General features: G+C 39.0%; 1 protein-coding gene across 3 annotated transcripts in view; it reads right to left on the bottom strand.

Moving 5' to 3' along the window:
* ANKRD44 (ankyrin repeat domain 44) overlaps positions 1–21,942 on the bottom strand; it is a 377,775-nt gene that overhangs the window by 204,746 nt on the left and 151,087 nt on the right. For all 3 annotated transcript variants that reach the window (XR_011849377.1, XM_072120895.1, XM_072120896.1), the window contains 3 exons: positions 14,055–14,166; positions 13,123–13,194; positions 5,844–6,045 (listed from right to left, as the gene is read on the bottom strand). Coding sequence is in view for 2 of the 3 variants with exons in the window: in XM_072120895.1 (XP_071976996.1) it covers positions 5,844–6,045; positions 13,123–13,194; positions 14,055–14,166 (386 nt within the window). In the remaining variant the exon portion in view is untranslated. The remainder of the gene's footprint in view (positions 1–5,843; positions 6,046–13,122; positions 13,195–14,054; positions 14,167–21,942) is intronic.

Genomic DNA, 21,942 nt, shown 5'->3' with positions numbered 1-21,942 from the left:
TGGTTTGTGACTCTGGGAAGGGTCCAGAAAACAGTTCCTCAGAGTATGCCGGTTCAAATGCCAAATTTTCCTGGGAGGGGGCAGACTGGGGGGAACGAGGCTGAGGTGGAGGAGCTGGAGGAGTGCTGATTTCGGTGACATGGGTGGACTGCGTGGAAGACTGACTGGTGGACAAATGGCTAGAAGTATTGTCCGCAATCCACATCACCTGTTTGCACTGTTCTGGCCTCAACAGTGCTCTACCACAAGTCCCAGTAACTTGAGACATGAACCTAGGGAGTGTAGCTCTGCGGCGTCCCCCTGCTCCCTCATCAGCAGGTGGTGTCTCACCTCGCCCAGGACCACGGCCTCTGACCCCTGCAGTAGTTTGACGCCCATGCCCTCGTCCTCTACCCCTAGCCCTCGGGTTCAACATTTTCAAAATTAAAGTGTAAACTGTAACATTTTTTTGTGTTTTTTTGTGTTTTTGTTTTTTTAACAAAACGATGCTATCCTATTGCTATGGATAGTTTCTAGCCTACACTGACAGCACACAACTGGATTTTGTGCTGTGCCTGATGACTTTAAGTTATAAAAAAAAATAAAAGTAAAAAAGAAAAAGCAGACTGTGCCTAATTCAATCAAACCCCTAATAAATTGTCCCACTTAGGTGTTTGAGATGGATATGTCTGTCACTAAGAGCTAAATATAACGTTCGCAAGTCTCCCTGCAAATTAATCACAATATGGTACTAGCTGCACTACTAGTGCCAGCAAGGCCAGCCACAAGCAAACAAAAAATAAATAAAATATAATGTTATTCTAGCCCTAACAAGGGCAGTTGGGTTCTTGTATGCCTAGTTTCTAACCTACACTGACAGCACACAACTGGATTTTAAGTCACTTTAAGTTTTGAAAAAAAAATTAAAAATCGTCCGACTGTGCCTAATTCAATCAAACCCCTAATAAATTGTCCCACTTAGGTGTTTGAGATGGATATGTATGTCACTAAGAGCTAAATATAACGTTCGCAAGTCTCCCTGCAAATTCGTCACAATATGGTACTAGCTGCACTACTAGTGCCAGCAAGGCCAGCCACAAGCAAATAAAAAAAAAATATATATATATAACGCTATTGTAGCCTTAAGAAGGCCTGTTGGATTCTTGTATGGTTAGTTTCTAACCTACACTGACAGCACACAACTGGATTTTGTGCTTTGCCTGTGATGACTTTTAGTTTTGAAAAAAAAATTTAAGTAAAAAAAAAATCTTCAGACTGTGCCTAATTCAATCAAACCCCTAATAAATTGTCCCACTTAGGTGTTTGAGATGGATATGTGTGTCACTAAGAGCTAAATATAACGTTTGCAAGTCTCCCTGCAAATTCGTCACAATATGGTACTAGCTGCACTACTAGTGCCAGCAAGGCCAGCCACAAGCAAACAAAAAAAATATATATATAACGCTATTCTAGCCATAACAAGGGCTGTTGGGTTCTTGTAGACTCACTCCTGCCTAACAGTAATCTAATATAACAGCCTAACACTATCCCTGCTGCAGCTCTCTCCCTAACGGCATCCAGACAGAGAATGATGCGAGCGGCGCGGGCAGGGGCTAGTCTATTCCAGGGTCACCTGATCAGGCCAGCCAACCACTGCTATCGACGTGTAAGGGTACCACGTCATGCTGGGTGGAGTGCAGAGTCTCCTGGCTTGTGATTGGCTCTGTTTCTGGACGCCAAAAATCAAAAGGGCGGGAGATGCAATTTTCTTGAGCTGGCAAAGTATTCGTCCGAGGAACGAGCAGTTTCGAGTACGCTAATGCTCGAACGAGCATCAAGCTCGTACAAGTGTGTTCGCTCATCTCTAGTCACAATCTAAGGCTTTGGGGCACATTTATCAAGCATTGCCCATGGCAACCAATCGTAGCTCCTCTTTAAAATATTTAAATATGAAAGCTGAGCTGTGATTGGTTGCCATGGCCAACTAGAAATATTCTAACTTTCAGACAGCTTGATAAATCTGCCGCTATTTTGTATATGTTTTTATATATTTTAAAAAACAAGTTTAGGGAAAGGGGAGACAGAGGAGAGTAGTTATTGGACCATAGGGACCCAATTTCTTTAACTTTAAAAGTTTGAGACAATTTGGGAGCACCACATGAAGTTAAATTTGGGTATTAATGCTTTTAGGTCAGGAAAAGAGGGTAAAATTGTTTCTGCTAAAGTTATTTGAGCTTGGAGCCAGTTTGAAGAGTTAACATCTTCCAAACCTTGCAGGTCACGCAATTTAGTGATGGGAGACAGATGGGAGCAAATTTCTGGGGAGGTGGATGTACTATGCCGAGCCTGAGTGAGGGGGTTGGCATATTCATGGATAGTCAGTAGAGATTTAGATGCTTAGCATTTCTTCCTCAGTGTGAACATACAATTTGGTATTATAATCTTTGTCCCAATTTCTTATTCTAGTTGGATAGCCCAATAATACTTTTTTTTGGACCCAGACCACCCTTCAATCTAGGACAGGTAAGTGTAGAATATTCAAGTCTATTCCCATATAGGATAAGGTTGCCTTAGGCATGGTGGAAAATTCATTAGAGGGGAGTGAAATATGTAAAGCTTCCATTACATATGTCAGATGTTAGATATGTAAAATCTACCTATCCAGGAAATTTAAGGGATATTTCAATTACTGTATATACTCGAGTATAAGACGACCCGAGTATAAGCTGAGTATGAGTATATACCCCTAATTTTACCACCAAAACTGGGAAAACCTATAGACTCGAGTATAAGCCGAGGGTGGGAAATGCATTGGTCACAGACCCCCACAGTATATAGCCAAGCTGCCCCCTGTAGTATACAGCTAGCCCAGCCTGCCCCCAGCAGTATACAGCCAGCCCAGCCTGCCCCCAGTAGTATACAGCTTGCCCCCAGTAGTATACAGCTTGCCCCCAGTTGTATACAGCCTGCCCCCAGTAGTATACAGCTTGCCCCCAGTAGTATACAGCTTGCCCCCAGTAGTATACAGCCAGTCCCCAGTAGTATACAGCCAGTCCCCAGTAGTATACAGCTTACCCCCAGTAGTATACAGCTTGCCCCCAGTAGTATACAGCCTGCCCCCAGTAGTATACAGCCTGCCCCCAGTAGTATACAGCACAGCCCCCAGTAGTATACAGCACAGCCCCCAGTAGAATACAGCCCAGCCCAGCATTAAAAAATAATAAACCTATATACTCACCCTCCGGAGGCCCCGATGCACAGCGCTGCTCCCCCGATGTCCATGCGGCTCGTCTTCAGGCTTCTGCGCCCGTCTTCTTTCTTCTGAAGGGCGCTGCCAGCGTTCCCCCCCGGCCGGCAGGCGCATAGTATGACGCGCCGCTGCTGATGTCATACTAGGTGCCGCCCGGGGGAAAAACATGGCGGCGCCCAGCAGAAGAAAGAAGACGCCGCGGAAGGCTGAAGACGAGCCGCGCAGACATCGGGGGAGCATCGCTGCACATCGGGGCCACCGGAGGGTGAGTATATAAGTTTATTATTTTTTAAGTATTTTTAAGTATTTTTTACGAGTATATTGACTCGTGTATAAGCCGAGGGGACGTTTTTCAGCACATTTTTTGTGCTGAAAAACTCGGCTTATACACAAGTATATACGGTAGTTAGAGTTTCAGAGTCGTTGTCATCAAAGGTTTATGATTAAGAGCATACCGTTGTTGTGGTTTGCAGAAATGTGGACCCCAAAGTATTTAATTGAGGTAGATGCCAAATGAAATGGCGATGTAGCTTTAGCTTCCTCTATAATCTCTATTGAAGATTTATTTAGAGCAGAGGATTTACCTGAATTTATTTTAAAATTTGCCAGATAAAGAAACTTGTAAAAGAAAGAAGAATGGGTAGTCAAAGATAATTGTGGATTAGTAGTGATAACTAATAAGTCATCTGCAAAGGGTTCTGTATTATGTGTCACATTTCTTTTCCAAATTCTTTTTGTTTGAGGATTTTGCCTTATGTTCTGGATTAGTTTCTCCATTACCTTTTGATATATTAAATGATGGGGTATAGGCTTATATGTTGATGAATATTATTGCATTTGCATGTTTCCTGCAGTCAAGCATTTGGTACTAGTTAGAGACCTTGCTTGTTAGAGTAGATAGGACAGCATCATTCTTGTCTACATTTATATGTCTAACGATGATGATGTTCATCATATAGATTACAGACATATCTCTAAGTAGATCGCTTTGTATATTAATGTGTTGCTACATGCTTGTATGCGATTCTAAGCACATCATCTTTTTTTATTTTGGTATCTCCCTAGTCTTTCATTTTATTCCTATTATCACACACAAAAAGATGGCAAAATAATGTATCAGTGGGTCTCTTAGCCATTGATAGAAATATCCATCTAGCTGTGCATGATATTTAAATATTAAATAAGATACCGTATTTTTCGGAATATAAGACGCTTCTTACTATAGGACACACCCCAGATTTAATCTTCCAAAGAAAGAAAAATATATTTTACACCAATTAAAATATCTCTGTTGGTCGTACTAAAGCACAGCACACACAGCTCTGCTTCATCCATACATTTACACACACAGCCTGCTACATCCATACATTTACACACACAGCTCTGCTTCATCTATACATTTACACACACAGATCAGCTATACACACAAACAGAAATAGGAACACACTCATCACTACTGCATACACTGTGCACTATTATACACAGTGGGCACTGCAACATATACAAATACACACACACACTGACCTGGCGATACTATACACATAAATAAACACACACAGCTCTACAAGTATATGGAACACACAGGGAACTGCTCTACACATGAATACACACACAACTCTGCTATACACACATAAGGAACTCACAGAGAACTACTCTACACAAGAATACATACACAGCTCTACTATACACAAAGGGAAGGACTCTACACATGAATACACACACAGCTCTACTGTACACATAAGGAACACACTGGGAACTACTCTAAGCATGAATTAACACACAGCTCTGCTATGTGAAACATGTCGGGGGGCTAAAGTGCATGTTCTTTTTTAATCAGCAGTGAGGTTAGGTTCTAAGTCAATTTACAATATACAGCTAGCCAGCTTAGATCTCTTAGGGACAGCATAGTGTGAACAATAATACTTTATCTAGTCACAGGCTCCTTGTAGTGTAGGGCTCTGGTCATGCCATATGACTAACTCACATACACCAACAGAGGGTTAGCATCAACTGGTCTATAATATTTATATATGAATACAAATGAGACGTCCATTTGATTCTATGAAGCATGATTTAGTACAGTGTGTGTGAACAGGCAAATATCTGTCACAACACATTAGACCTAGCTACCCCAAAGTGACACTTTATACTGGTGACCCAGCAGAGTCTGCTATCTATTTAGTTACACAACATTCATGTCCCAGAGATCTTAGATCGTACACATCGCCTTATCGCGACAATGTGACATACTAGTAGTGAGTGAACACTCGTCCTTGATTTATTGAGCCTACCCAACTGTGCTTTTAATATCAATTCCCTAGAGCACTTTGTAGCAATGCTACCACACACATTTTTTAGTCTTGTGAATAATAAAAGGAGAGATCAGTGCTATGTCAGCACATCACCCGATCTCTAATACAGCGTTCAGGAGGGTCTGGCAGTGCTGGATCCTCCTAACCTTCGGTCTTTAAGACGCAGTCCAAAAAATACAGTATTTGTTGTAATACAATTTAGTTTACTGGTACCAACTGAATTTTAAACGGTTGAAATAAAATATTTAGCTTTAGCATATATATCCTTTTATTTACTTTAATATAATAAAATTATGTCCAACCTGCAGCATGAAGTGGAGTTCTTTGAGTAACGGAGTCAAAAACAAGAATAGAAGCTCCTTCCCGGATGAGGGCCTCAACACATTCAATATGACCTTTAAATGAAGCAAGATCTAGTGGTGTACGTCCTTTTTCGTCTTTAACATCAACATGATAGTAACAATCAAAGAGTATTTCCAAAGCCTGGTGATGTCCATAGTAAGCCTTAACAAACCAAAAAAAAAGACAAATACATTCAAAATACCGGTTAAGTAGCAAATCATCACAAAATTAAAAACTGCATTTTCTAAGGAACTTGATGAGTTTTTCCGACATACATGTTCTGTTTACCAGTAATCTGTCATTTTAGAGAAAATGGGGAACATTTACTAAGGGCCCTGTGTCAGTTTTCTGACACATTCTTTTAGGTGCAAATTGCTTGCACAGGTATTTAAGAAGTGTCTGCACCACAATTGTTTTGCACACAACACTTTTATGGCATAGATGCACTAGGCATCATGCAACATAAATTAGGGGGCATTCCGGTGCTCAGTCGAACAATGCGCCAGATTTATCATGCAAAGTCCAACAGAATTGTGTCGCATGATCTATGTCAAAGGTGCACAACTACAGGGAGCACCAGATTCATGAAGAACGGCGCCAGAAATCCTGAATCTGGCACAACCTTCACTATACACAGGCAAACTACATTTAGTGCAGTTTGCCTTGCTCTTAGTAAATTTGCCAAAATATTTTTTATGTGTACTATTGGCTTAGATGTGACTACTGGTGTACATATTTACATCTTCTTCTGCCAGCACACAAAACACCTTGGTAGATTAGGAAACAGAGCAAGTATAGGGTGGAGGTAGAGTGGGGGGGAAGAGGGATAGTGGTGTTATAAATTGGGAGTGGAGGACTGAAGTGCCTTCCAGGACCCTTTAGAACTGTAGGTGCAGAATGATAACCATAGATATCAGACCAAAATAGGTAAAATCAAAGTAACTTATCAGATCAACTAAATAGAAATAGGGGTTAGTAACAACGCCTGCATGTATACTCATAGAAGAAAAGAAGCAATATACTCAGTATCTGTATCTGGTATGGTATCACATGGTTAATGAAGAGTTTGGAGTGTGTTTTTCTGTTACTACAAGTGCTCTGTCATCAATGCCTCTTTGCCTCTTCCTTATTGGCCCTTGTTCTGCTATCATAGATCAAGCCTATCAATTTTCATATATAATCAAATAGGCTAATAAAATGTTATATATATTTTTGAAATACTCTATATACTGTACGTACTGTATGTACTGTATATACAAAATATATATATATATATATATATATATATATATATATATATATATATACTGAGCAAAGGTTCTGAATGCTGCATCAATGCGGAGTGGAAGGTGGACGATCAGCTGATGGCACTGCAGAGGTGTAGAGGTGTAATGGAAACCCAAGTTGCTTTGATAGCAGCCTTCAGCTTGTCTGCATTGTTGGTTCTGTTGTCTCATCTTCCTCTTGACAATCCCCCATAGATTGGGCGAGTTTGCTGTGATACTGTGGTTATTAAACAACACATCAGTACTTTTGGCAGTGTGGACATGTGCAAAGTCCTAATGCAAAATGAAAATTCCATCTCCAAAAAGCTTGTCGGCAGAAAGAAGGATTAAGTGCTCTAAAATTTCCTGATAGAAGGAATGGACCTACACTAGCAGATGACATTGCTCCCCAAATCATCAATGATTGTGGAAACTTTACTCTAGACCTCAAGCTGTTTGGATTGTGTGCCTCTCCACTCTTCCTCCTGACTCTGAGGTCTTGATTATCAGATGATGTCCAAAATTTACTTTTATCTGAAAACAGCACGTTGGACCACTGAGCAACAGTCCAGTTCTTTTTCTCCTTGGCCAAAGTAAGAAGCTTCTGATGTTGTCTATTGTCAGGAATGGCTTAGTACATGGAATGTGACATGCCCATGTCCTGTATGTGGTTGCACCGATTCCTGCAGCAGTCCTTGTGAATCTCCCCTAAATTTTTGAATGGCTTTTTCTTTAAAATCTTTTTAAGGCTGGAATTATTCTTGATTATTTCTGCACTTTTTTTTAAACCACATTTTTTCCTACCACTCACCTTTTCTTTAATATGCTTTGATACAGCACTCTGAACAACCAACCTCTTTATCAATGGCCTTTGGTGACTTATGCTCCTTGTTGAGTGTGTCAATGACTGCCTTCTGGAAATCTGTCAAGTCAGCAGTCTTCCCCAAGATTGTGTCGCCTACTGAACCAGACTTTAGGACTTTTTAAAATGCTTATGAAGCCTTTTCAGGCTTTTTGGGTTAAACATGACACAACATAAATAACCTTGTATAAAAGTTCACTCTGTTTGTAATGATTCTTTTTCTTATTTAATTAGTGGAAAAATTTTTTTTTTTTATATATATTCATTCGTATTTCAGTTTTTAGTTTAGTTTGGAAAACTCATTGGGTGCCCTATGCTATGGTGTTTTATTTGTAAGGTTAATTAATAATATATATAATTACCTACAAAGTTGATGAAACATTAATAATAAGAAATGTTTAACATGCAAAATGCATTTAACCCCTTAACGCTGAAGCCACTTTTCACCTTCCTGACACGGCCCATTTTTTCAAATGTGCCCTGTGTCACTATAAGTGGTTATAACTTCGGAACGCTTTAACATATCCAAGTGATTTTAAAACTGTTTTCTCGTGACACTTAGTACTTCATGTTAGTTGAAAAATTTTGGTGGTATGTTTTGCATTTATTTATGAGAAAATCAGATATTTGGTGAAAATTTTGAAAAATTCTTGATTTTCGAACTTCAAAATGTTCTACTTTTTCCATACATAGTCATAACCGCAAAAAAACATAATAACTAACATTCACTGAATGTCTACTTTATGTGGATATGGTTTTTTATGCATACTCTTATTTTTGTAGGATGTTATGGGCCTTTGAACGTTAGGTGCGATTTTTCACATTTTCATAAAAAAAGGCAAAATCCTGCTATTGAGGGACCTGCTCAGGTTTCAAATCACTTTGAGAGACCTAAATAAAAGCAAAACCCCATAAATTACCCCATTATAGAAACTACACCCCTCAACGTACGTGAAACAACTTTTATGAAGTTTGTTAACCCTTTAATTGTTTTACAGGGGTTAAAATAAAATCGGATGCAATTTTGAAAGTAAAATTTTTTTGGCTAAATGAATGTGTTTTTCAAAAAATGTACAAAATCTCAGTGGATAAAATACCAAAACGCTCCACAAAATTTGATACCCAATCCCTCCCGTGTATAACAATACCCCATATGTGGTGGTAACCATCTGTATGGGCACACGCCAGGGCATCGAAGGGAAGCTGCGCCATTCAGAGCAGATTATGCATTGTCACTTTTTATTGGCTATACAATCTTTTTTTTTTTGGCAATTAGGACATATAAGGGCTTATTTTTTGCGACATGAGATGCACTTTACAAATACTTCATTTTAGTGGGTCATTAGCTTATTGATGAGATTTTATTAACTCTTGAATGTATGGGTGAAAAGAAAATTGTAAATTTTTGTTTACTTTTCGTATTTTTTGGAGGTCATACATCGTTCACTAAAAATGCTATATTATCTTTATTCTATAGGTCACTACGATTACGGTGATACCTCATTTATATAGTTTTTCATTTATTTTTACAATTTGACTGGATAAAAACTAATATAGAGGAAATCTCATTTGTATTTGCATCGCCATCTTTTCGGAGACGTAACTTTAATATTTTTCGGTTGACAGAGCTAGTTTAGGGCTTATTTTTTACGTGTTGGTACCATTTTGGCGCACATAACTTTTTTTGATCACTTTTTAGAACATTTTTGTGTAGAGATTTTATGAAAAATGTACTTTTTTGGCGTGTTTTTTGGGTTTTGTTTTTACGGCTTTCACCGAGCGGGTCCAATAATGTTTCTGAGTTCTTGTACGGATTGTTACGGACACGGCGATACCAAATATATGCGGTTTTTTTGGCGATTTTGTGTTTTTTTCACTTTATTGCATGTGTATAGGGAATATTTGTGTTATGGGGACTTTAACTTTATTTAAAGGAAACCTACCATTTAGAATGGTAGGTGTAAGCTGTAAGTACCGAGCACCAGCTCAGGGTGAGCTAGTGCCGGTACTTACTTTCGTTAGTGTTATAAACCGCGGTATCGCGGATTTAACACTTTTTAAACTTTAGAGCGGAAGACGCTTCGGCGCTGCGTGCACACGGTCACGCGCAGCGCCGAAGCCCCTTCTGCTCTAAAGTTTAAAAAGTGTTAAAACCGCGATACCGCGGTTTATAACACTAACGAACGTAAGTACCGGCACCAGCTCACCCTGAGCTGGTGCTCGGTACTTACAGCTTACCCCTGCCATTTTAAATGGTAGGTTTCCTTTAATTAATTCTTTTTATTAAAAAATGATTTTAATGTAATGTTTTTAACATTTTTTATTAACTTTTACAGGTAAGCTTGAACAAGAGATCCACTGATCACTTGTTCAAGCTCTTCTTCACATTACACAGTGTAATACAGATGTATTACACTGTGTAATGTAACACACTGAGCATGTTTGGTGTCCGATTCTGATCAAATGCCCCTTGCACGCAGCGGTCAGCGCGACAGCTGCGTGTCAGGGGTTAACACCCGCGATCTGAGAAATCTCCGATCGCGGGTGTTAGAGGCAGGTGTCGGCTATAATATATAGCTGGCACCTGCAACTTCTGGCGCGGGCTCCGTTCAGGAGCCGGTGCCAGAAGCATGATGTAATAGTACTGCATTTTGCGGGAACGCACCTCCCGCCATGCAGTACTATTACGTCAAATGTCGGGAAGGGGTTAAGTGACAAATTAAATAACTTATCAAAAACTTAAAATTGTTTTTAAAATTACATAACCAGAACAACTATAAAATTGACCGAAATTGCTACCATTTCTCTCTGGTAACTTCATTTTGGCTCTAAATACCATGTTGGACATAAGCTTTATCAAACACTAAGCAGTTTTTACTGTCTGATTTTATTGATAAACTGTCAGCAACTGCTAAAAGAATTTAATTGTTGTTACCCAGACAAGGCACAACCTGCACCACCCAGAGAACTCTTATTAAGAAGGTGGAGTAATGTCAGGAACTCACTAGACTTGACCTGCTATGCCAGGGTTACTGTTTGTTCTAACATTTCTCAAAAATGTGATTCTGGTTTAAAGAAAAACACAAACTGATATATAGCTCCTGTGTATAGGACAAAGTATATGTCTGACTACTGCTGCCTTCTGATACTCCATCTGGGGGTGAGACCACTGGAGACTTCATCCATTTGGAGCAGGAGGGTTCTCTTCTCAGAGCTCATGTATGGCCCCTACAGTGACACAGGAAACGTGAAGATGTCATTGAGCTACCTACTTTCCAGGCAGAAGTCAGAGCTGAAGGAAAATATTATGGAAAGCTAAGTGATTTTATAAAGGCTTTCACTGTATATATTGATTATAGATGACACTGTAACAATTGATGATTACAGTGTACAGTATGTATTGATTTTATGTGGCACAACATATATTTATTGATCATATTATTTTATTACAGTATGTACATAACCCAGTTGAAGTTGTACTTCTGTATGGAGCCCAGTTTTTTTGCTGTATTATTGTATGGAGCCCGATTCTGGTTCCATATTTATGTAGGGAACCCAGTTCTGGTGCTGTGTTTCTGTACACACTTTGATCCTGGTGCTCTATTTCTGTATGGAATATAGTATAGTATTTCTGCACAGAGTCTGGTTCTGATGCTGCATTTATATGCTGAGCTCAATTCTGGTGCTTTATTTATGTACGGATATCAGTTCTGATGCTGTTTTTTTTTTTTTATTGTCTTGATTTTGAATTATGAATTAAGTCATTGCAATTTCTCAAATACCACTACTTCTGCTAAGCTGGGATTTTTTCCTTGCCTATTGGTCTCCAGATCGGAGAACCAACACCTATACATATGCACACTAAGGGATATTTATAAAATTGTCTGAGACCATTTGAAATGCCTTGCACCACATATATTAGGGTTCTGAATGATTTTAGACACTAATATGACTAATAAAAACAAAAAGTTGTGGACATGGAAATAATAATCTAATGGTCACTGGTGCAGTTTTCAAGAGTAAACTAGGCCAACTAATATTAATGCATCATCCAGCATGTTAATCTGGTGCAGAATAAGCCCTCATGCATGCAAACCTATTTTTCACATGTGTTTTAGCTTTTACTTTTGTGGCCAGTACACATCTCAATTCATTTCTATGGGCTTGTATAAACTGTTGTTTCCTTAGCTCCAAGCATGAGCCTAGTGCCCCATAGAAAAAAAAATCAGGGCATAGTCTATTCTTGGCCATGTTTGTGGCTCTATGCAAATGTGAAAAACACACACAGTAATCCATGTGCTTCCCGTTCTTGTGGATCAGTTGCTGGGTAACACAATCACAATCGTGAGATCTGTGGTTTTTTGTTCTGGAGGAGAAAAAATTGTTCATGTGCAGGTCGCCTTTTACTGTCTAGTCTTACTTAACTTTCCAACACTATGATAAATCTCCCCCATAAGTCCAAACTCCTCATTCCTTCTAGAAATTCTAATTTCTTCATTGCTTCTACAGTTTTCTCTTAAACAATGCTATAGGCCATTAAAAGTTCATAAAATTAGTCAATAAGTAATTGGCACCCCAAGTGGACACCATTAAAAAGTACATTTCCTCAAACATAAGAAAGCACCAAGCCACTGACAAGGACACACAAATGCAAAGTCATGGCTTTTACACATTAACTTTAAATAACAAGAAAAAATAATTGCGGTGTCCTGAGTACCAATCCTGGCTGTGCTTGTAGGGTTATACTAAATATTTTCAGTAACAATTTGTATGTGAGTACTTTATAATATGCTTTTATTTCCTAGATTACAAAGTATAGGCATTTTCTTTATTCATCCTACATATGGCCTCATGCACACATTGCATTGTGTTTTTAAAAAATATTTTGCATCAGTAGCTTAATGCAAAGTTTAATGCAAAGAATAAAAGAACTATTGAACATATATTCACATAATTTTTCCTAATGTGTTTAAGATTCCCATCTGTTTTTGGCTTTTGAATACAAATGCAAAATACTGATGAACTCCAAATACTGATGCCATATGTGAATAAGAGTATATATTATCAATCCACCGTCTCCTTTTTATACAAAACAAACAAAAAGAGACATACCGCTAAGTGTAGAGGACTTTTTGCAGATGATATGATCGCTTCATCAATGCTATTTTTTGCCATCTTTAAGAGCTAAAACAAAAGAAAATGAGTGAGTGCCTCATACATTATCCATGTTGCATATTAAATAAGAATAATTCTGGAAATATGTATTTTATTCCACTGCATTTACTATTCTATAGCTCATAGAAACATAGCACATATTTATGTCTCTTTTTCTCATGAAAAAACTAAACCATTAATGTATGTTTATTTAGGTGTTCTGTTTGATCCTGTCTCAAAGTAAACTAGACCAACATGACCCAAAAGATAATCGAACTTTCATTTAGTGCAAAAGATTCATATACAATTTTGATCTAATACTGTATACATGTGATGGAATGAGAGTCGAACCTGCAAGAATCAGAAAAAGAAAAAGGAGATGATTTATACAACACAGTGTATGATGAAAAACATGATGAATGATTTAAAAAATTCCATTTTACCAAAAAAGATTAAAAAATATAAACACTAATATAAATATTTTATGCCAAAATGTTTGTCTAACAAATAAAGGAATTAAAGCTAAACTCTGACTCATTTAAAGAGAGTCTGTCAGATAGACTAACGCATACTAACTAAACATATTTTTGAAAAATGATATTATAAAACTATCCCTATATTGTTCTTCCCTATGCTTGGAAAGGTCCACAGTTAATTCATAAAGGTGACTCATCATCAGCAAATGACACCATGTGAATCTGCTCATCATCTTTCTTCTGAGCTGAGTGTGGCATATTCATGCCTTTCCAGACTGCAAAATCTTGCAAAAAAAAAAAAAACTTCACAAAACTGCTATATAGAAAGCTTTCAATGGATCAGAAAACCATTTTTATTTACATTATATAGGTGGCATTGGGATACAAGTATTTATTTCATTAGAATTTACTCACATATTTCAAACACTCTCTGTGACCATAAGCTGCTGCATAATGGACAGCATTATATCCAGCTTTGTCATATATTGATGGATTTCCATTGTTTTCAAGAAGAAATTGTAAACACCTGTTTTACAAATATAACAATTATTTAAGCAAAGATAATCCATATCAAATTATAGAATAATTCATGTTGCTAGAAACTTTACAACCTTGCCCATATATAGAAATAAATCTGAATACTGCAGATTTTCATACTTGGAAGTACCTTTTGAATGAAAACAGTTATAAAATGAATATTTAATTTGAGTAGAATCCATTAAAATAAATGTAAGACATAAGTATTTTATCAGTGCTTTCCATTGTTTTTAGCAGGAGAATGGATTGTAAAAATATGCATTATCTGAATATCCTCTGCTGATTACAACAAATATTAGTTTTGCATGATGAACTGCAATATATGTAATAGACGATAGATGTCATAGTGATGCAAAATGTATGACATATCGATAAAGGATTGTGATGAAGGAGTATCAATTCACTCTAGATATTTACAGGGCCAGATTGGGTGATAAAAGCGACCCAGGAAATTTTTTTGGAGTGACCCTAGTTGGTAGGTGTTGGTAGGAAAGCATTTTATGCATCACATCTACATTGTTATGTAGTTGGCCCAATGCACAAAACATTCAGCTTTATATTTAATAGTGTTGTATGCTCTTAGTTGTTCCGGTCAGTTTTCAGGATGTGCAAACAGTTGCACAATGCTCTGATCGCTTGTTCAAGCTCTTATTCCTGTAACACAGTGTAATACAGATTTATTATATGAAATATGTAAATAATATTAATCATGACTTTTCCCCCCTCAAAGTAAACACAATGGGGCAGATTTACTTACCCGGTCCATTTGCGATCCAGCGGTGGATTCGGGTCCGGCCAGGATTCACTAAGTTAGTTCATTTGCTGCTGCGCTGAAGTTCCCCGGAATGCACTGATCTTCACCAAGCCGGGCCGAGTGCAGGTAAGCGCGAGTCCCGCGCAACTTTTTTTTAAATGCAGTGCTTTTTCCGAATCCGTCGGGTTTTCGTTCGGCCACACACCCCCAATTTCCGTCACGTGCATGCCAGAGCCGATGCGTCACAATCCGATCGCGTGCGCCAAAATCCCGGGGCAATTCATGGAAAATCGGCGCAAATTGGAAATTTTCGGGTAACACGTAGGGAAAACGCGAATCGGGCCCTTAGTAAATGACCCCCAATATGTAATTACTATTATATTGTAATTAATTATACTATGAACCCATATGCTCACAGCCATTTCAAACTAATGAGATGCTCAGAATATAGGGTTGCCCCAGTATATAGGGTTGCCCAGCACACTGATATATGTATCCAGCACACTTCCCCAAGTATATATGTATCCAGCACACTGATCGCAGTATATATGTATCCAGCATACTGACCGCAGTATATGTATATATATATATATATATATATATATATATATATATATATATATATAGATGTATCCAGCACACTGCAGCCATTACATATGTATTCAGCACACAGCCCCAGTATATTGGTACACAGGGGCGGACTGGGAATTTAAAATGGCCCTGGAAAAAAATATAAAAAAGTGGCCCCATTTTATGGGCGGAGTCAAAACAAGTGGGTGTGGTCAGATAATGTGGGTGGAGTTATGACTGACAAATTGTTGGTAGATGGCCTTAATGCAAAACAAGAACATCTTTTGCTAGTAAGTGAATCTAATGTGCAAAGAATGTGACCTGTCGATCAGTAAATGATGCAAACACACGACCCGGTAAGCCTTAAATACCTTTCCCCTGTGCCATACATGTGCAATTCAAAGAAAGAATATATTGATAATGCCTCCTATGTACAGGAATAATGCTACAATAACACATTTAGAATAATACATTCAATCCTGCCTTCTATATACAAAATAAAACTACTACAATACCTTCTCCCATATACAAGCCAACTACTTTAATACTGCCCCCTATGTACAGGAATATAACTACTATAATACTGCCCCCTATGTACAAGAATATAACTACTATAATACTGCCCCCTATGTACAAGAATATAACTACTATAATACTGCTCCCTATGTACAGAAATATAACTACTATAATACTGCCCCCTATGTGCAAGTATATAACTACTATAATACTGGCCCCTATGTGCAAGAATATAACTACTATAATACTGCCCCCTATGTACAAGAATATAACTACTATAATACTGCCCCCTATGTACAAGAATATAACTACTATAATACTGCCCCCTATGTACAAGAATATAACTATAATACTGCCCCCTATGTACAAAAATATAACTACTATAATACTGCCCCCTATGTACAAGAATATAACTACTATAATACTGCCCCTATGTACAAGAATATAACTACTATAATACTGCCCCCAACGTACAAGAATATAACTACTATAATACTGCCCCCTATGTACAGGAATATAACTACTATAATACTGCCCCCTATGTACAAGAATATAACTACTATAATACTGCCCCCTATGTACAAGAATATAACTATTATAATACTGCCCCCTATGTACAGGGATATAACTACTATAATACTGCCCCCTATGTACAGGGATATAACTACTATAATACTGCCCCCTATGTACAGGGATACAACTACTATAATAATGCCCCCTAAGTACAAGAATATAACTACTATAATACTGCCCCCTATGTACAAGAAAATAACTGCTATAATATTGCCCCCTATGTACAGGAATATAACTACTATAATACTGCCCCCTATGTACAAGAATATAACTACTATAATACTGCCCCCTATGTACAAGAATATAACTACTATAATACTGCCCCCTATGTACAAGAATATAACTACTATAATACTGCCCCCTATGTACAGGAATATAACTACTATAATACTGCCCCCTATGTACAAGAATATAACTACTATAATACTGCCCCCTATGTACAGGAATATAACTACTATAATACTGCCCCCTATGTACAAGAATATAACTACTATAATACTGCCCCCTATGTACAGGAATATAACTACTATAATACAACATATATAAACAGAAGCGAACATGAAAAAAAAATCAGTATTTATCATATACAGCTACAGAAAACACATGGGAGATCCTCACCTATTGCACCCAGTGACCTCAGGTGACGTGTCCTCGGATTGTTCTTGTTCCTTATCTTCTCCATTAGTTCCACCATCACCTTGTCTCTTCCTCCAGGTACACAGCTTTCCTGCAGAGTTTACCACACAGACGTCTTATGTTCTGCACTTTCCCATTGTCCCTTCTTCTGCTACCACCAATACTGTGCCCCAAATACTGTAATAGAGCCCCCTGAAATATTAGTACCACACAAATAGTGCCCCATAATGTAACATACTGTAATGGTAAGGATAATGTATTTCTTCTTTCTCTCCTTTAACCCCCTTAACCGCCCCACCACGCCACCCCAGTATGGATAGAGCTCCTACTATGACCCAGGCATAAAAATAATGGCCCCAGCCTACACCAGACATATAATAAATGCCCCCTGCCTGCCCTAGACATAGAATAATGTGCCCAGCCCGCCCCAGACATATAATTAATGCCCCCTGCCTGCCCCATATATACAATAATGCCCCCCTCCCACGCCAGACATATAATTTATGCCCACTGCCAGCCCCATATATACTAATATACTATAATCCCCCCCCACCCCAGACATATAATTTATGCCCACTGCCAGCCCCATATATACTAATATACTATAATCCCCCCCCACCCCAGACATATAATTTATGCCCACTGCCAGCCCCATATATACTAATATACTATAATCCCCCACCCCAGACATAATTTATGCCCACTGCCAGCCCCATATATACTAATATACTATAATCCCCCCCACACCCCAGACATATAATTTATGCACACTGCCAGCCCCATATATACTAATATACTATAATCCCCCCCACCCCAGACATATAATTAATGCTCCCTGCCATTCCCAGATAAAGAATAATGCCCCCCCCCAAGACATATAATTTATGCCCCCTGCCAGCCCCATATATACTAATATACTATAATCCCCCACCCCACCCCTCCCCAGACAGATACTTAATGCCCCCTGCCATTCCCAGATATAGAATAATGCCCACCCCAGACATATAATTTATGCCCACTGCCAGCCCCATATATACTAATATACTATAATCCCCCCCCACCCCAGACATATAATTTATGTCCACTGCCAGCCCCATATATACTAATATACTATAATCCCCCCCCACCCCAGACATATAATTTATGCCCACTGCCAGCCCCATATATACTAATATACTATAATCCCCCCCACCCCAGACAAATAATTTATGCCCACTGCCAGCCCCATATATACTAATATACTATAATCCCCCCCACCCCAGACATATAATTTATGCCCACTGCCAGCCCCATATATACTAATATACTATAATCCCCCCCCACCCCAGACATATAATTAATGCTCCCTGCCATTCCCAGATAAAGAATAATGCCCCCCCCCCAAGACATATAATTTATGCCCCCTGCCAGCCCCATATATACTAATATACTATAATCCCCCACCCCACCCCAGACAGATACTTAATGCCCCCTGCCATTCCCAGATATAGAATAATGCCCCCCCAAGACATATAATTTATGCCCCCTGCCAGCCCCATATATACAATAATCCACCCCCCACCCCAGACATATAATTAATGCCCCCTGCCATTCCCAGATATAGAATAATGCCCCCCCCAAGACATATAATTTATGCCCCCTGCCAGCCCCATATATACAATAATCCACCCCCCACCCCAGACATATAATTAATGACCCCTGCCATTCCCAGATTTATAATTGATGTCCCCCGTTCTGTAATTAAAAAAAAAACAAAAACATAATACTCACCTCTTTGGCGCAGGTGTCTTCCTGTCCTCGGTCTTCAGCAGCTTGGTGTAGAGCCGCGGGATAGTGACATCACTGCTCCGCGCCTCCACACCAAGCCGCGGAGATACAGAAGGCCGCACATCTCACAGCTGGTAGGTGCCAGCCTCCTCTACACTACACAGGTTGCGCGACCTGTGTAGCTCAGTGTATACACAGACGCAGAAGCAGCGGTGCTGCGCTGCGTCTGTGTAATAATCAATAGTACTTGCATTGTACGATGCAGGTACTATAGATTATGTTAAAAGTTTTAGGTAGTGCGGACCGGCCCCGCACCAGCTCCGGACCGGCCCCGGACCGGCCCCAGACCGGCCCAGGACCGACCGGCCCACCGGGAATTTTCCCGGTGGGTACAATGGCCAGTCCGCCCCTGTTGGTACACAACCTACTGCCCCAGTATATAGGTAGACCAACACAATGCCTCTCAGTATGTAGATATCTAACACACTGCCCTCTAGTATATATTTATACATACATGTATATCTAGCACACTGCCCCAAGTATATATGTACAAATCCAGCACATTGCCCCACATTTGCAACCAGCACACTGTCCCTAGTATATAGGCCTTTATCTGCTTTTTACAGAATTTATTTTTCTCTCTATAATCCTGTAACACCTTATCCTTCTGTTTTATTACTCTCGTTCAAGTACTGTGATAGATAATAGATAGGAGATAGATAGGTAGATAGAATATATATATATATATATATATATCTATATATATATATATATATATATATATATATAGATATATATATATAGATAGATAGATAGATAGATAGATAGATAGATACATTGATAGACATAAAACTAGATAGATAAATGGTTAGATATATAGGTAGGAAATTGAGGCCCTTTTTTGTTTTAACTCCCCATCTTTAAAAATCTATAACTTTTTCATTTTACCATGTAAAGAGCTGTTTGATGGCTTGTTTTCTATGTAACAAATTGCACTTTATAGTGATTGTATTTAATATTCCATGCTGTGTACTACGAAGCGGGAAATAAATTCCAAATGCAGTGATATTGGTGAAAGAATGCATTTGTGCCGTTTTCTTGTGGTGTTGAATTGTACATATTTCACTGTGCCCCAAATGATATGTCTTCTTTATTCTTTGGGTCAGTATGATCACAAGGATACCAAATTTGTATAGGTTTTATAATTTTTTCATACATTTACAAAAAATAAACCCTCCTGTACAATTTTTTTTTTATTTTGCCATCTTCTGGTGCTTTTTCATAGTTCTGTGTACAGAGCCATGGGTGGTGTAATTTTTTGCAACTTTTGATGGGGCTTTCAATGCTACCATTTTTAGGGCTGTATGACCTTTTGATTACTTTTTATTGAATTTTTAATATTTTTCAGGCTCTTTTTTATTTTTACTATTTATATTTATATCAGTTCATATATGGGGATTATCCTCCACATTCATTACAACGTGAAAATCACACATTGTAATGAATGGGTTAAAACGAAGATCCTCGGTTCTTCAGAAGATCCATGTCATGTCACGGAACGCCACCCCCCCCCCCCCCCGATGACATCACGGTGAGGGACGATCTTCACCATGCACCAATCGCGGGTGTTAACGGTAAGTGTTTGCTGCCATATGCAGCAAAGACTTACCGCCTATGAGCCCTCTCCGTTCACTCGGAGCCGACCTGTGACGTACTATTACATCACACAACAGTAAAGGGTTAAAGAAGCAATACATCTTCTGCCCACAAAAGTCCACATGCAGGGGGCCACTTTAGGACAGGGGGATAGGATAGGTATCCAGGACACAGCCCCCAGCTTTATTATACAGGTATCCAGCATACTGCCCCCTCCAGGATATAGGCATCCAGAACACAGCCCTCTAGTATGTAGGCATCTAGCACTCTGCCCCCCCCCCCAGTTAGTAGATATCCAGCATACTGCACTTTCCTCCAGTATATAGGTATCCAGCACACTACCCTTAGTATAGGTATCCGTCTCACTGACCCAACCCCTTCCCCTGAGTATACAGATAGCCGAGCCCACTTCCCCAAGGACATAAAAAAAACAATACTCACCTTTTAGTACTCCCAGATACACTCACCTTCTTACCAGATTCTTCAGCAGTAAGCCAGGCAGAGCAAAGTCTGTGACCTGCCGGCCGCAAATGAGGCGGCCAATGTGGCGGTGATAGGAGGGGTTGTCGAAGACAGTTACTTAAGAAAAGTTGAACTGGAAAAGGGGTGTACAGTTTTCACGATTCAGTAGTTGCTTTTTAAGCTGGGGTATTTTACCCAGCATGTTGGTAGCATTCTTGTGGGCAAGGACCCCTGGAGAGGTTTTTCTCCAAGGTGATGTCCTCAGGTCTGATGGTATATCGCAGTGGGAAAGCGGAGATTTAAATTTTTGACATAAAGATAGTTATAGTAATTGTATGAGAATGGCTTTGAGGAACTCTCCGTTTCTGCTTATTTGATTTTATTATAGTAAATAAACAAAGGCCCCTTTGCCTTTTCACCACTTAATCAAGTTTTTGGGTAAATTATTTGATAAATTAAAATGGGGGTGGTGATCACAGCAGCAAATACTGGGTTCCTAAGTTATGCAAATATAGCCGATTTAAGATCTAGGGAAGTCCTTCCATCTTACTCACTATTTGGATATTTGAATATTAAGTACTTCTTACTTTCCCTTTATAGTGCCCCTGCACAGAGGGGAATCCTTCTCCCTCTGATCCACTTGCCAGAATTATATTATGAAATGGGGGAGATTTGTAGGGAGGGAATTCCCACCAGCTATATTGCACCTGATATTGGAGTTAGCGGTCAAAATTTCCCCATGGAAAATCAATATAAATTATTAATGTTCTGGTATCATACCCTTGCCCTGATACATAAATTTGACCTAATATATCAGGAGTCTGTGGAGGT

The sequence above is a fragment of the Engystomops pustulosus genome, chromosome 8 (genome assembly GCF_040894005.1).
Source record: "Engystomops pustulosus chromosome 8, aEngPut4.maternal, whole genome shotgun sequence".
Classification (NCBI taxonomy): Eukaryota; Metazoa; Chordata; class Amphibia; order Anura; family Leptodactylidae; genus Engystomops; species Engystomops pustulosus.
Note: the sequence above shows the minus strand (reverse complement) of the source record. Positions and strands in the feature narration are given on the sequence as shown.